We start from the raw sequence: 16,498 nt of genomic DNA, 5'->3' as shown, positions 1-16,498 counted from the left end.
GTAGACTTCATGGTTTTAGTCATGTTGTATTTTGAGGGTGGAGTTCGCTGTCAATTTTTTTTTTTTTTTTTGAGTTCGCTGTCCATCAAACCAGGAAGTCTTGAAATGCACCAGATGTTGAGGAATGAGTAAGTCCAGTTTCTTTATGTGATGCAATTTAGGCGCAATATAATTTAAAATACTTACGCGAATGTGAATTTGATAAACTTTTAAACGATCTGGTTAACTTACCTGTTAAATGTCAGTTTTCATGCGTGTTCGCATGTGCACCTTTTGTTTATCTTTGTGTGTCGACAAGTATGCAAAGTAGCGCGTTTCTGTCATCTGAATGACGTTTTTAATTCCTAGTGTGCTTTTAAATCTTTATGTTTTTAATATTGGGGTTGTGAACGGGTTTGTGCAACATGAACTGCAAAGTAGTTAGACTCGTTAGTTATTTTTAACTAGTCTATTGTAAGGCGCATCCCTATACCGGCAGACTGTTATGTTTATAGGTGCATGCTGGTGCGATGTGTTTTTGTGATGTAGTACAACCAGATCAGTGAGTACAACTAGTGGTTGCTAGTAGTTTGTTTTAAACAGTAATAATATTCTGTCTTTCCTCTAGGTTAGGCATCAGTCATGAATAAGAGGAGGTCCTGTGTCATTGATGTTGAAAAACCCTCTAAAACTCCTAGGACGGAGGGAAAAACGTGTGTTCAGGATGAGATGGATGTTGATGAAGAGGATGGAGGCCAGCAAGACCAGCCGCTCTCTGCTTCTGTCAGTTTAATCATTAAATTGTGTGTATACCTGTACAACATGAGAGTAATTGGGTATAATGGAAAAAACTTAATTCACCAAAGTCTTTTATCTAGCAGTATATTTGAAAATGTCAGATTACTGTACCGTACAATATTTTGTCATTGCATTGTGGATCAAGACAGTTTCATTGTGCATAACGACAAACAGATGTTTAGAAAAGCACCTTTGTTGGTTTTTATGGGTTGGAGTGATCTTGATAATGTTTCATTATGAGGATTGTGATGTTCCAACTTCAATTAATGTTTATTATTGTGTTTTCTTTCAGAGTGTTGGAGATATAGGTGTCATTGAAAATATCACTTTGAAGAACTTCATGAATCATAATTTATTTGGACCGTTCAGCTTCGGACCAAATGTAAACTTCATTGTTGGTAACAATGGAAGTAAGTACCACCAGAATTTATGAGAATGATTATCGGTAATGGTAATATAGACATTTACTATTTTAATAGTAGTTAATTATTTCCATATTATATATGAACTTTATTTTTTGTGTAATTTGTAAGGTGGGAAAAGTGCCATTTTGACAGCGCTTATAGTGGGGCTTGGTGGAAAAGCAACCACAACCAACAGAGGAGCATCTTTGAAGGGTTTTGTAAAATATGGAGAGAGGTTAGTTTGTTTAAAATGGTACTAGCAAGGTGTCAATCTCTTAGGGTGTGTTCATACTTTTAGTTTGGTTTGTTTTACTGAAAAAGAAAACAATTTATTAAGTCATGGTTCGCTTAGCATTTTATAAGGGAACCTGAAAATAACTAACTTTAATGCGTAAGGATAAGGTCACCACCCAATTGGAAGGCTCTTTATGACGAATTTTATGCGACACTAGTCATCCACACAACAATGCTGAAGTAAACATGCTCATTTTATGCATCTTTATTAATGTATTATTAACAGCTGAGAGCTCATGAAGATATTTTACTATCACATTTAATAGGCATTTTGTGCATTGTCCAGCATATATTCGATGGATCAAATGTTAATAAGGTTCTTTACCTCTCCGCTGCTCATTTTGTTTATGCATACACCACTCATCCCGCTGTAAAATCAGGGTTGCGTCTTGTGATATCAGATCATGTTTTTGGTTCGTTGTGCTGACTCTAATCCATGTGTGTTCAAATATCAGTCGAATCACATTACAGTTTGTTAGGAAGCAGACCGAGACCCACCTTTTCAGCGGTCTCGGTTCACTTGTTTAGTGCGCACCAAAGTTCAAGGGGCAGCATTCATATTTCCTAAAAAAAAAAACGCACCAACCGAGCAATCGCACCAGAGTTTGTTTTAATCAAACCAAACATGTCAACTATGAACATGCCCTTAGGGTGGCAAATTTGGTTAGGTGTGATTTCTTGGTGCAGTATATTTAAGCAAGCGTAAACGCTGCCACCCAAACCTTGGTGCGCACCAAACCAGAGGACAGAGACTCTGAAAAGTCTGCTTTCAAATGCACTCTGCTGCAAATTAATTAAAATGTTACCAAACACATCTTAATGTACCAGATGTGGACACAAAAGGTGACCTCAAAAGCTCTTTAAACATTTTATAAACTCTTCACCAGTTTTCCACATTTAAAAATATCCTCATATCATATGTTAGGGTTACCATACGTGCCATTTTACGGACGCATCCTGGCCAGGATTTCTGTGCGTCTTCCGGAAGTCATATTTGTTGACCACATACGCCATTCAGTTAAAAACATAAGACATACAATCATAGTTTCATTCTTACCTTAAAATGTAACGGTTGCTTGTTTGTAATAATAATAATAATAATAATCCTCTATGACGTAGACGCACCCGAATTCTGTCCAGGACGCGTCCGGGAAGAATTGCATGTATGGTCACCCTATCTTAGGTACACACCAGCAATTAACTCATTTAGCTTAGTACGCAGCATTGTTTAGGATGGTCTGTAAAATGCATTTCAACATACATACACAAGAGATTTTGACCTTATGATTTTGGGTTCAATTCACCAGTGTGAACAGGGAACAATTTTTGGTTTCTTTTTTAGTTCAGACCAAAGAACTAAGGGAACTGAACTACAAGTGAGAAAGTTTTTAATATTATAGCATCTCTTGTGGTAATCACTCTGTGGCACTTTGTGTACAGCGCTGCAGATATTAAAGTGAAATTAAAGAACAGAGGGAAGGAGGCCTATAAGATCGAGACTTATGGAGACAGTATCTGTATCGAGCATCGGATCACAAGTGATGGCTGCAGGACTTGTAAGATTAAGAATAAAACAGGTAATATCTCATTTCTTTGAACATGTTAGCTTCCTTTCTACTTCTTTCACATATTCATATCTGCTCTATTTTTAGGGCACGTTATATCCACAAAGAAGGAGGAGTTAACTGCTATACTGGACCATTTCAACATCCAGGTTTGTTTCATAACTTTCAATGCAATTTCTTACAAATACTGTGTCGTTTTCTTTAAGATTTAAAGTTGTAATGAACTGTTCCATTCAACCATTCCTGGTTACATTAACCACAAACCACATGTTTGTGTCGAGGTCTTTGACCTCAGCTGTGCACGTGCGTAACCGCTCTAACGTCTTGTTGGTTCAGATCACTACTTCTAAACTTTGGCTTATTATTTTTCGTTTATGTTTTTAATTGATTTCATGTTACAGGTTGATAATCCAGTGTCAATCCTCAACCAGGAAATGAGTAAACAATTCCTGCATTCAAAAAATGAGACGGACAAATACAAGGTGATTTTGTTTAAAAAGTGATATCAGATCTTTTAACAATAGCTAAAGTTTTGTTGCTAATCCTGGCTTTGTAAAAGGCTTCTAGTTGCATTCACAATATCTTTCTTCCTTGAAGTTTTTCATGAAAGCAACTCTTCTGGAGCAGATGAAGAGGGATTACATTCACATCAAACAGACTAAAGCCGTTACACGTGACCAGGTGGAAAGACAAGAGGAGGTGACCATGTGTTTTTTATTTTTGTCAATCCATTGTTCATACTTTGTCGTGCACAGTTTGTGTGTGTCATGGCTTGAATACGTAGTGTGACAAGAACATTGTTAAGACTTAAAGGTTTTAAATTGGAATAGTAATCATTTTAACAAATATACACTTCATTACATTTAGGCACTTTACAGCGTAATAAATAAACATTACTGTGTTTGGAATTTGACCCATTAACTTGTCATTGCAACTCCAATGCTTTTATCATGGCGACAATTTTTACAGTATAAATCTGTGTTGTTGTGAAATCACAGGGTGAAAATATCTTGCACTGTATTCACTGTATTTCTAGTGTCTAAAAGACCTCAGGCAGTTGTTCTTGCAAAAGAAAGAGAGATATGAATCTTTATCATCCCTTGACGATCTGAGACGAACGCTGGAGGACCTGAAACAGAAGATGGCGTGGTGTTTGGTACAGTATGATGTTTTAACACATTTTGCAGAAGTGTGAAAGTGGGCTGTGTTGAAGCATCTCTGTTGCTTGTAGGTGCGAGAGATGGAATGTCAAGTTGAACAGCTCAAGGAACAAATCGAACGAGAAGAATCTGAATTTAAGCTCAAAGAAAAGCTGGAGCTTTGTCAGGTTTGTTGTTGGGAAGCATTGTTTTTGTTTTTAAAAATGTAAATGTTTATTAAAGGGATAATTTCCCAAAAATGTATTTACTCACCTTCATGCTGTTTCAAATCTGTTTGAGTTTCTTTGTTATCTTGAACACAAAATAAAAAAAATTGATAAATGATGGTAAGCACACAGTTGATGATACCCATTGACTTCCATAGTATTTATCTTTTCTACTATGGAAGTCAATGGGTTACCATTAACTGTGTGCTTACCACTTTTAAATAAATTATTTTGTGTTCAACAGAATAAAGAAACTCAATGTCAATGATGACCGAATTTTCATTTTTGGGTGAAACATCCATTTAAATAGTAGAAATACCCAAAATATTCTGCATATATGTAAAGAGACAGTCAGTGTGTTAGCAATAGCGTAATTGTTTGGTCATTTGTAGTTTGCAGTATCATATCCTATCCTAGTTTAATGTGTAAAACAAACTAGAAGTAAACCACCTGTAAGTTTTCTTTTTCCTGCACGTAAAAATTGTGTTTTTTTCGATACATTGATTTGTTTGTTTTGACATTGTTCCTTTAACTTCTCCAGTGTCTTTGTACTGATGCTGTCATGGTCCTGCCGCCTTGTCCCACATGTTTTGTTTGGTTGTCTTGTCTCCTGACCCCACCCCTTCATCTTCTTGTTATTTATGATATTATTGTTTCATTCATGTCACCTACACCCTCATCATTTACTCCCCTATTTAGTGCCCTTGTGTTTGCTGTTCTGTGCTGGTTCGTTTTGTCCCATGTGATGCTATGTTTCCTGTCCCGTGAGTTCTGTCAGTTGTTTTGCCCCCTCACGGGCCTTTATGTTACTGTACAAAAACTTTTGTGTGTAAACGTCTGCATCTGGGTTTTCCGCCTTGTGATTCATGACAGATGTTATTGATTAACATAATTTAACTGTTCGCAGAATAACTAAAAAGTAAAAAAATACCTTAAAAATGCCAAGGTAATGGTTGTTTCCCTTTCTGGTTTTCCAGAACAAAGTTTCTGTTTCTGAAAAGAAATCACAAGAAATCCAACAAAAGATTTGGAGGTTAACCGAAGAGCAGGACAGTTTGGCAGAAGAGAGTCGAAAATTCAAGGAAGAAATTAAAGTTAAATCTAAAGCGCAGAAAAACCAGGAGGTGAGATCTGTTGTGTTATGTTAGTTGAAAATATATTCAAATTGTAACTTTCTTCTGGGGAACGCAAGCAGGTTTGCTTGACTGTAGCTGCGTTTTCATTACCCTTGAAATTGCGCAAATTGACATTGCAAATTAAAAATACGACCAATGGAAACACGTCAATTTCGCGAAAACTCCCATATTGCAAACACGTTTTTACACTTGCATGAGGTGGTTTTTCAGGCAATTCGGAAAAGTTGTATTTTGTAAAACTGCAACTTTCGCATTCCTAGAAACACCTCCATAAGTGCTTTCCTTGCCAATAATATTTGGATAACACTCCTACATCTCTTTAGATTTAAAATAATGTACTATTACCTACAAGAAACACCTTAAAAATGATGCCTAGTGCGGTGGATGTGATATTAGTAAACCTACCATCATCAGTCGACATTATGTTCGGAATGACTTCTTGCAAGAGGAAAATCTAATTTTCAGTCGCATATCATTGGTTAATGGAAATGCCGTCATTTCGCAATAATTTTTTGTTGACATTGAGAAATAAAGCAAAAGTTTTGCGCAAATTTGTAATGGAAACGCAGTTTATAATACAAGAAGACAAGATGATTGGTAAATAGTCAAAGTTTTTATATTTGCGTGCATTTGAAGAGTTTGGTTCCAAAACGAGATAACTCAGTTTTTAAGGTTTTAGTCAAAAAATTTTATAATTATGTTATCAGGTTTTTATTGTGCTACATAGCTATATTTATTTTAGTTATGAAGGCTTAAAGCAAGGCTTTAGCTTATTCACCGTATCCCCAGAGTTAGATAAGTCCATAAATACCATTTTCATTTCCGTGCGTCCCGTAACTCTGTCTGACCCACCCACCGCTAGCCTAGCTTAGCACAAAGACTTGAAGTAAATTTGCAGTATGTTAGGCTCCAGCTAGCATACTGCAAGTGTTGTGCTTATCACTCCGCCCAAGTAGCAGTGCTTCGTCTTTTGAAAATATAGTTCCCAGAATGTATACAGGTAAAAGATGGCTGTGTCTCATATGGCCTTGTTATTTGTACACGCTGTGACTATACAAATCACAAAATATAAATAGGAAAATGATGCCATTATTTCGTAACTTATTGGGAGCAGTATGCTAGCTGGAGCCATTTACTTCCAGTCTTTGTGCTAAGCTAGGCTAGCCGTGGGTGCGTCAGACAGAGTTCGGCACGTATGGAGATGAAAAAGGTATGTATGGACTTATCTAACTCTGGGGGATACGGTGAATAAGCTAAAAAGTCCCAGTAAGTCAGGGTGTTCCTTTAAATCAAAACATACCAACTGCATTTTGATTGATTTTAATTGGAATGCCTAATAATTCACACGTAGTAACGTTTGGCTATTTCCAGTCAACAGGCCTCTTGTTGATGTTCTAAAGATTTTGCATAATTTTTTTGCGTGCCGGTTTTACAGGTGATTTACGTCTGTGCTGAGAATAAATTGAAACAGTTAGAAAAGGAGCAATGCCTGCTTCAGGACAGAATTCACAAAATAAATCACAGGTAAGTTCATTGTGAGGCTATTCATGTCATTCAGTATACATTTCTTACATACAAGTATACATACAGGAATTCTGCAGCCATTTGCTTAGAGTTCTAGTAGTTGACCAACATCTATCGACTTTATATATTGATTTTCTGCTTCAAATGTAAATGATTGGACTCATTCTCACATCCTAAACAGTCTCAGAAGAAGCCATGAGGCAGAGCAAATGCAGCGTTTGAAGAAAATATCTGCCTTCAAAAAGCAGCTGGAGAAACTTGAGGCCGAGTCCAACGTGCTAAATCAAGAGATTAAAGACAAACAGCAAGCTCTTCTCAAAGGGAGAGAGGAGTATGATAAACTCAGGTAAAGTTATAAACTGGTTGGATGGGTTTAAATTATTAGAGAAGGCTAATCATCCTCTTAATATTTAACACTATTTCAATCTTACCTTTTCAGCATGGAGGAAAAAGAAATCCAGGTATGTCTGGAGTCCAAACTAAAGAGAAAAAAACAGCTCATGGCCAGCAGGTCAAACAGATTGAGACGGTTTGGTGACAGCATGCCGGAGTTGTTGCAATCCATCGACAGAGCTTTTGCCCAGGGCCGATTCATCAAGAAACCAGTGGGACCACTAGGTGACCAAATCCTGAAAGAAAGCATTAACTGGTTAGCTAAACCATGCATGATTAAATATAACCCTTAATGTACTTTTTTTTTATCACAGGTGCGTGCATCAGTCTGAAAGATCCCAGTTTAGTTGTGGCTGTTGAGAGCTGCCTACGCAGTTTCATGAAGACCTTCTGCTGCGACAATTACAAGGATGAGAAAGTTTTGCAGGAACTGATGTCGCCGTATTTTCCCAGAGGCAGTAGGCCTCAAATAATAGTGTGCCGTTTCACAGACCGCGCTTATAAACTTCAAGGCCGGTAAGAAATACTTGTGTGCGCTATTTCGTATTATTACGATGGTAATCTACATATTGTGATGTTTTTGTTAGTGGGGTCTGCCATCCTGAGTTTCCATCCGTGCTGGACGCCCTCAATATTGAGAACCCGGTGATAACAAACTGTCTCATTGACATGAGGAGCATCGAGAGTATTCTGATTATCAAGGTAAGGGCCTTGAAAAATCTCTCTGTGTTTTGGGAATAGGGTGACAAAATCGTTTCAAATAAAACAAACAGTGTTTGTTTTGAGACTCACAGCGAAATGATTTCTTCATCTCAGGAAAAAGCTCGTGCAAGGAAAGTCATGCAGGGGTCGAGACCTCCAAAAAACTGTCGCGAGGCCTTCACTGCCGAGGGCGATCAAGTGTTCAGCAATCGCTATTACACTCCTGAAAATGAAGTTCTGGTCAAGTATCTTGGTGGCGATCCAGAGGCAGAAATCCGGCAAGTGTCACTTTCACAAATATGTGATGTGTCTGTGAAAACCAGGCTAAAGTCTGGTTCAAGCATCAAAATTTCATTTCAACTGTTAAATGGATAGTTCACCCAAAAATGAAAATACTGTCATTATTTACTCACCCTCAAGTTGTTAGAAACCTGTATAAAAATGTAAACATGGTTTTATGTTTTAGTATCCTTACCAATCCGTCACGTTCTGCTTAAGCCACAAGTTGATCGATCAGAATGATGAGCTTTGTACAAAATCAATGCGTTTCGGAGAGACAGGACATAGAGGACCAACAAAAAATTATGGTATCTAGAAAATAATTTGTTTTTTTAACCATAAAACACATATTACACCAAATAGACAAAATAATAAAACAAATAAATTATACAGGTTTGTAACAACATGAGGGTGAGCAAATGAAGACAAAATTTTCAGTTTTGGGTGAACTATCCCTTTAATCTTACAGTAGCTTACCCCTATTCAAATCAAAGGGAAATAATTGAATGAACCATGCCTAAAACCAACATGACTAAATCTGATTGGTTGTTTCAAGACAAATGGTGATCCTCGTCCTGCTTGGTGAAATTAAATTCACAAGCTACAACACTACAGTGGATATGAGACCGAGACAAATAAAGTTGAACTATGTTTGATTTGATGTACAGTTTGGTGGAGTCTGAGGTGGAGAATAATCAGGCTCAGCTCTCCAGATTCCAGCTTCACTTGAGGTCAGTAAAGGAAGACATTCAGTCCATGGAGGAGAAACTGCGCAGTGTCATCGTGACCTGCAAACATAATCAGGTATTAAGCAACACTGTGACATCACTGTATATTCACAGATGTTTGGTGATGCTTGTCAAACTCAAAAATAAATGTGTATGAAGTAAAAATGAGTCAAATCTTATGGTTTGTGGAGTGCCAGTATCTTCATGTGCAGATCATCATCGTGTGTGTGTGCTCTTTATTGGCTTTGGTGTCCGACCAATAGTTGTTGTGCTTTTAGGAAAATATCAATAAGGTTAAAGCTTCTATAACAGAGCTGGAGAACGTTGAAGAACCTCAAACTGAGGACATCAGCTCGCTGGTGAGGAGTTCATGTATTCTCACAGTCTATAACAATCGGTATGGATGTATGGCATGAAATAATGTGATTGTAAAATGTGCAGGAAGAAGATGCACGAGAGAACCAGCAGAAGATTGAATCGCAGAGGAGAACTGTGACGGACGCACAGAAAGATTTGAAGAAACATGAGAGATCGCTCATGAATATTAATCAGCAATATAAAGATGTGAAAAATAAAATGGAACGTCTATCAGATGAGGTGGAGCAGATAAAGGTCAGAGAGGTCATTTTAGGATTTAAAGGGGAAAAACCATGAAAATCTGACTTTTTCTAAGTGATATAATTGGGTCCCCAGATTGGATCAACCCAGTAACTTAGTTTTGGTAAACCGTTATCTGCAAGCATGTGAAAATAAGTTCATTGAAATTTAGCTCCCCTTGTGATGTCAGAAGGGGATCTTAATATCCCCCTTAATCTGCACTATCCAATTACGGCACTGCCATTTATTGCAGAGAGAGAAAAAATTATTGACAGCACAATTGAGTTTCAATTGCAACAAACCATCATCATTGCAGTGTTTGCATATCGTCAGCTCATTTGCATTTTAAAGGACACACCCAAAAAGTCAAATTTTTGCTCAGGCCTACAAAGTGGCAATTTTAACATGTTCTAATTAATTACCTGTGGAGTATTTTGAGCTAAAACTTTACATATGTATTCTGGGGACACCAAGTACTTATTTTACATCTTAAAAAAAATCTCATCATATGACCCCTTTAATGTAGTATTTGCATTGATTGTAATTGTAATTTTTTGTGTTATTGTTAGTCTTCAGGTTTTGTAGGTCATTTTCAAGCACGAAAATAAAAATAGGCAAAGCACTTTGACAAATGACAGATTGATTGATTTTTTTCTAAAGGAGGAGCAGGTGAAAGCCGAGTCTGAGTACAGTAAACTGGATCAAACCATGCAGATCTTGACGAAGAAACTAAAGAGCCATCAGGACAATATTCAAACCATGAGAGCAGAATTGTCTCTTAAAGAAGAGGAAACTCGGGTATTTACGATTCACGTTTATACCACTATTGGGATAAAAAGAGCAATAGACAATGCTCCAAGGTATGAGATTTGGTAAATGTTTGAATTGTTTTATAAAGGCATTTGAAGCCAAAGCCAAAGAAATCTGTCCTGAGCGACCGCACGTGAATCTGAGTACGAAAAGTATTGACGTTGAGATTACACGCCTGCGACAGAAGATCAACTCGCACGAGAGAAACCACGGGGACAAGGAACAAGTCATCCGGTACGCACGTATATCATTGTTAAAGGGATAGTTCACCCAAAAATTTATTTTTTCATCCTCATGTTATGAATTTCTTTTTTCTGATGAACACAAAACATATTTTGATAAATGATGGGAAACACACAGCTTATTGTACCCATTGAATTCCATCATATCGTATTTGTTTTTCCTACTATGTAAATCAAAATTTTCATTTTTGGGCGAACTATTTTCATAGCGAATGTCTTGATTTTGTTTTAAGTTTGAAGTTTTAAGTAAACATTAAATAAAAAAGTGCCAATGCATTTGAGGGTTCAAAGACAGAAATGTGAAAGTTAAATGTTTTTTTTCCACCTGGAGCATTCCTTAATGTGTCTTTAGTTTTCCTGATGTATTTTAGCAGTTTGGCTATGAGTCTTAAAGCAGACATATCATGCTTTTAAATCTGTCCTTTTTACATATAAATCATCTATTTGTGGTCTATATAAAGCGAAACTGCAATGCTTGGGTCTGAATTCCTCATTATTATAGCCCCACATGCCCCCTTTCTACCCCTTTTCTGATGTGCATCTGAGAGCAACTCGTTTTGGTACTGTCTTGTTAAATGCACGTCATACCCTACCCCTCTCCAGGTTGCAGAGTTGACACTCGGTGTCAACTCCACCCCGTTCGGCCATTTTTGTAGTTTTATAGCAGAGATACGATTATCTAGCGGCACAGAAACTTTTTATTCACTCGTTATTCACAAAATGTCAACAACGGAAGACTTGTCCATCCAGCCTTATATGTTCGCGCCAGAGTCGGAAATGGAGCGAGATGAAAATGAAGACGATGAACCTGCAGAACAACGTCTTCATATGGAGTTATCGCAATGGTGTGTTAATGCCGGCTGTCTTATTTCAGAATATTAACAATTATAAAGTTGACTATTATTCTTAGTTAATTGTAAGTTGTTGTAATATGCTATAACTTAATCCCGGGTGATGACCACATGCGACTTCCGCAGGCTGCAGCCTTCGGATTGAGAAACAGCACTGCTAAACCATGACCACCGTGTACTTTACTGTTTTTAAAGTTATTTACAGCTTACCGAAGTGCTCTGCTCGTCGTCTTCAAAGATAGAAGTAATTGACCCCTCAATCAGACGAAGTCTATCGGCAAATCCTACTTTATACTGGTGGAGGTTGGTGAAATAGTTATCCTTGAAGTGCTTCGCGCACTTAAAAATGACATTTCCGTGAAAAATAAAACTCAACCAGGCACAGGTTGAACAACCGAACATTTTGATTTACACTCTCGTAACTTCTGCATCCTTGAGCTTGGACTACAATATCGCAGCGAGAAATTGAAAATGGCGGATTGCTCGAAGTGTTGGGCTGGGAGTCGATGTCCTTATTCGGCAGTTCCACTGCAAATACTGTGACGTAATTGTTCAAAAAACGTAATAGATAATAGAAAAATCAGAACAGGTTGGAAAATATGACCAAAACAGAATATAAAGATATCAACAAAGCACCTGAAGAGACTAATTTCAACTTTTATGTACTTCTAAACACTACAAATATACAACAAAATGCATTTAAGAGCTAAGAAAGTGGATTTAGCATGATATGTCTCCTTTAAATGCTTTAGTAAATAAATGTAAATATTTACAGAAAATTACAATAAATGCTTTATCAATGCATTTTTCAGAGAGTATGCAGAGGCTCATGTTAATTACAAAAGCAAATCCAACCAGCTGAGGGATCTGAAGAAGTTTATTGATCGCCTGGACAACATCATGACAGATCGACAGGCTCGATACAAGATATTGAGACGGTAACTTTAACACAAGCAGTGATGCTAAAAGATAAATGGCATATAATGATTGGTAATATATGCAGAAGGTGACAAATTTAATTTGCTATTTTGGATTAAGGCAAAATGATGATTTGAACATCCATCCTGATTGGTCATTATACTAATGGAAGAATGTTTTATGTTATTAGCTTTCTTCACCATATGTGCAGTGATTTTAACCAAATGTCTTTTTACATTTGAGTGCATCTGCATTAGGCACATTAGTAGCTAAATGGATTAAAATATACCTTAAAAGTTTCTCAAACATCAGTGTCAGCCATCACTGGTGTGTAAAGAAAATTACTTTTCTATAAGGAAACGTGTTTACTGTTTAACTTGTTTATTAAAGTCCTTGTAAATTCATTTTACAGAATTGTTTCTGAACAGATTATAAATATTAAAAATGTATTGCTGATACATTACAAAGATTGTCAACTATGCTGAATTGCATTTCTATTTTCAGAATTTGGGCGGGGCTAAAACAGTGGCTCGATGATGCACTGGAGCCACTGAGCATGGCCCCGCCCCTAACACAATCCCGAGCATCCATTTAGGTTGTATCTGTATTTAAAAGTTTATAGGGATGAGTAAGCGTGAGTCTCATGAGTGGGCGTGGTTTTAGTGGTGCCATCGGACACGCCCCTAGTGTTTGAGAGCAGATAATCCTGCCCGTTTTTCTAAGATTTTTTTTTTCATTTTTAAATTTGGCTGGGTGGTTAATAACACATTTTTCTGTGGTGTGACAAACTGGGAACACATTTAATATCAGATTTATATGGACTTTTAAGTTGTATTTGTAAATGTTTAGTCAGGTTAGTTTAGAGTTTGATTCGGTTTGTGTCTGAATATGTAAATTGTGTTGTTTTGTCAGATCGCTTTCTGTAAGGTGTAAGTTGTATTTCAACAACTTCATGATAAAGTTGCAGTGTTGTGGCTCCATGATGTTTGACCACAACAACGAAACGCTGTCCATTTCGGTAAGTTACTTTTAAATATTTCCCTATATGAGTGATATTTGTTTGCCTATGTGCTTGTTTAATAGTTTTACTAATAGTTTAATTGTGTGTTTCGATTTAAATTCATTCTTATTATACTCATGATTAAAAACTTTTCTTCTAAATTCTTATTACTGTTATATGTCCAGACATTACTTTCAGATAAGAGAGGACATTTCACAAGACTTTTTTACTTTGGTGTACATTTGTGATGTTTTAGCTCAAAATAATAGATCATTTATTATAGCATGTTAAAATTGCCACTTTGTAGATGTGAGCAAAAATTTGTTGTTTTGGGTGTGTCCTTTAAATGCAAATGACTAAACATCGTTGCCGTGGTTGGATAGTGCAGATTAAGGGGCGGTATTATCCCCTTCTGACATCACAGGGGGAGCCAAATTTCAATTAGCAATTTTTTCACATGCTTGCAGAGAGTGGTTTACCAAAACTATGTTACTGGGTTGATCTTTTTCACATTTTCTAGTTTGATTCAATCACTTTGGACCCAGTTATAACCCTTAAACATGGAAAAAGTCAGATTTTTATGATATGTCCCCTTTAAGATTATAATTATTTTTATTGTCATTACTGTAATACAGTAATTTAACGCACAATGACAATAAAACAACAATATTGTATGTTTAAATGAGCATAAGTTTAAGACTGTACAACAAATGTGACATATAAATGCTTTAAAAACATGCAATAGGTTTTTTCACATTGCACATCACATGATTCATGAGTCATGTATGTTAATTGGTCTTACTCAGGTGAAGCCTCCCGGACGAGAGAACGACAGCGTGAGTGACATGCGATCTCTGTCAGGTGGGGAGCGTTCCTTCTCCACCGTCTGCTTCCTTCTGTCTCTCTGGGAAATCACGGAGTCGCCCTTCAGATGCCTGGATGAGTTTGATGTCTACATGGTATGAACACTTGCACACACTTTCAGTATTATTATTATTATTTTATATGTACTGTATATTTAAAAAATGGTTCTTGTTTGTATACACAAGGATATGCACAATCGCCAGATTTCATTGGATCTGCTTCTGGAGCTGTCCGAACGTCAGCAGCTCAGACAGTTCATCTTCATCACACCTCAGAGCACCAGGTAAACATTTGCATCTACAGTATGAAGCCACTGTGATTATTTGTGTCCCTGGACCACAAAACCAGTCATGAGGGTAAAAAAAAAAAGATTTAGTAAGAGCCGATGGTGTAGGGGGCAGTGCTCCAACATATGGTGCAGATGCACTTTTGGCGACCCAAGTTCGATTCTCGGTCCTTGGCCGATCTCGTACTCCTCTCCCCACCCTGCACTTTCACGTACTCTCCTACTGTCTATCAAATAAAGGCAAAACAAATTGAGATTTATACATCACCTGAAAGCTGAATAATTAAACTTCCCATTGATCGATGGTTTGTTATGATAGGACAGTATTTTTTAGAAATATAGAATTGGATTGAGAAAATCATATTTAAATTTGTCCAAATGAAGTCCTTAGCACCCGCATCCACTCAACAAAAATAAAAGTTTTTATATTTTAAAGGTAGGAAAATATGAAACATGATCTTACATAATACCCTAATGATTTTTGGCATAGAAGAAAATAGACATTTTGACATTTTTGGCTATTGCTACAAATACACGCCCCTAAAGGATTATTAGGAACACCATACTAATACTGTGTTTGACCCTCTTTCACCTTCAGAACTGCCTTAATTCTATGTGGCATTGATTCAACAAGGTGCTGAAAGCATTCTTTAGAAATGTTGGCCCATTTTGATAGGATAGCATCTTGCAGTTGATGGAGATTTGTGGGATGCACATCCAGGGCACGAAGCTCCGGTTCCACCACATCCCAAAGATGCTCTATTGGGTTGAGATCTGGTGACTGTTGGGGCTGTTTTAGTACAGTGAACTCATTGTCATGTTCAAGAAACCAATTTGAAATGATTCGAACTTTGTAAAATGGTGCATTATCCTGCTGGAAGTAGCCATCAGAGGATGGGTACATGGTGGTCATAAAGTGATGGACATGGTCAGAAACAATGCTAAGGTAGGCCGTGGCATTTAAATGATGCCCAATTGGGGCCTAAAGTGTGCCATTAAAACATCCCCCACACATTACACCATTGCATTAATGAGAAATTGAACAGGTGTTCCTAATAATCCTTTAGGGGAGTGTGTACCCGTGCTACTTAGGACTAGTTTTGTGGTCCAGGGTCACATTTTGTACAGCATAGCAAAGCTAAAGTAAAAAAAAGAAAAAAGTGCTTTGCTATCAGTCAAAGGTTTGGATACACTGAATTATTTTTTACATGATGTCTTTTTTTGCATATTAATGCTTGGAATACATTTGAAAGTGCAATGAAATAATAATTAAGATACGAGCCCTTTTTTATGTTTTTGCATAAACCTGTAATGTTTCTTTGCATTATTTTTTTCAGCAATCTGCCTAAAAGTGCTCATATTAAAATCCACCAACTTCAAGATCCAGAACGAGACACAGAGGAGAATGGACATTAGGTACAGAAATACTGTAGTGATCGATGTGTTGCTTTTAGATTTGTTTTATTTATGTTCTTTGTTTATTTATTCATATGGAAGTTTTATGTAATTTTATAGCGTTCATGTGCCATCATTTGCTTGTTTTTATCGGTCTGTGTGAATGAAATGAAGCGTGTTTTACCTCACAATATTATTTCTGCTTCTCGCAAAAAACAATTCATGTCGATCTCATCTCTTGGCTGTTGAGTTTATATCCGTTAACACCTGTTCTTCATCATTCCTGTTTCTACAGAGTAAATACATGTTGCATTTGTCAGTTGATACCTGCATCCTTTACATAAACCACAATGTTGAGTTCATATAA

General features: G+C 36.9%; 1 protein-coding gene across 2 annotated transcripts; it reads left to right on the top strand.

Moving 5' to 3' along the window:
- The first annotated feature begins 73 nt into the window (after positions 1-73).
- On the top strand, positions 74-16,436 carry smc6 (structural maintenance of chromosomes 6). 2 transcript variants are annotated; one of them, XM_065254524.1, is made up of 27 exons: positions 74-128; positions 608-762; positions 1,070-1,187; positions 1,311-1,416; positions 2,916-3,052; positions 3,128-3,189; positions 3,442-3,522; positions 3,638-3,739; positions 4,077-4,196; positions 4,272-4,367; positions 5,384-5,530; positions 6,978-7,066; positions 7,248-7,412; positions 7,506-7,684; positions 7,774-7,975; positions 8,047-8,161; positions 8,276-8,439; positions 9,109-9,244; positions 9,447-9,527; positions 9,610-9,780; positions 10,426-10,563; positions 10,664-10,809; positions 12,481-12,606; positions 13,499-13,604; positions 14,393-14,545; positions 14,636-14,733; positions 16,074-16,436. In XM_065254524.1, the coding sequence occupies exons 2-27, from the start codon at positions 622-624 to the stop codon at positions 16,150-16,152; spliced, it is 3,258 nt and encodes a 1,085-aa protein (XP_065110596.1). In that variant the 5' UTR covers positions 74-128; positions 608-621; the 3' UTR covers positions 16,153-16,436. The 2 variants fall into 2 exon arrangements, with proteins under 2 accessions (XP_065110596.1, XP_065110604.1); XM_065254532.1 differs by lacking the exon at positions 74-128 and having other exon boundaries at positions 642-782.
- The last annotated feature ends 62 nt before the right edge of the window (positions 16,437-16,498 follow it).

The sequence above is a fragment of the Paramisgurnus dabryanus genome, chromosome 17, assembly GCF_030506205.2.
Source record: "Paramisgurnus dabryanus chromosome 17, PD_genome_1.1, whole genome shotgun sequence".
Classification (NCBI taxonomy): domain Eukaryota; kingdom Metazoa; phylum Chordata; class Actinopteri; order Cypriniformes; family Cobitidae; genus Paramisgurnus; species Paramisgurnus dabryanus.
This window is presented reverse-complemented; position numbering and strand designations above follow the sequence as displayed.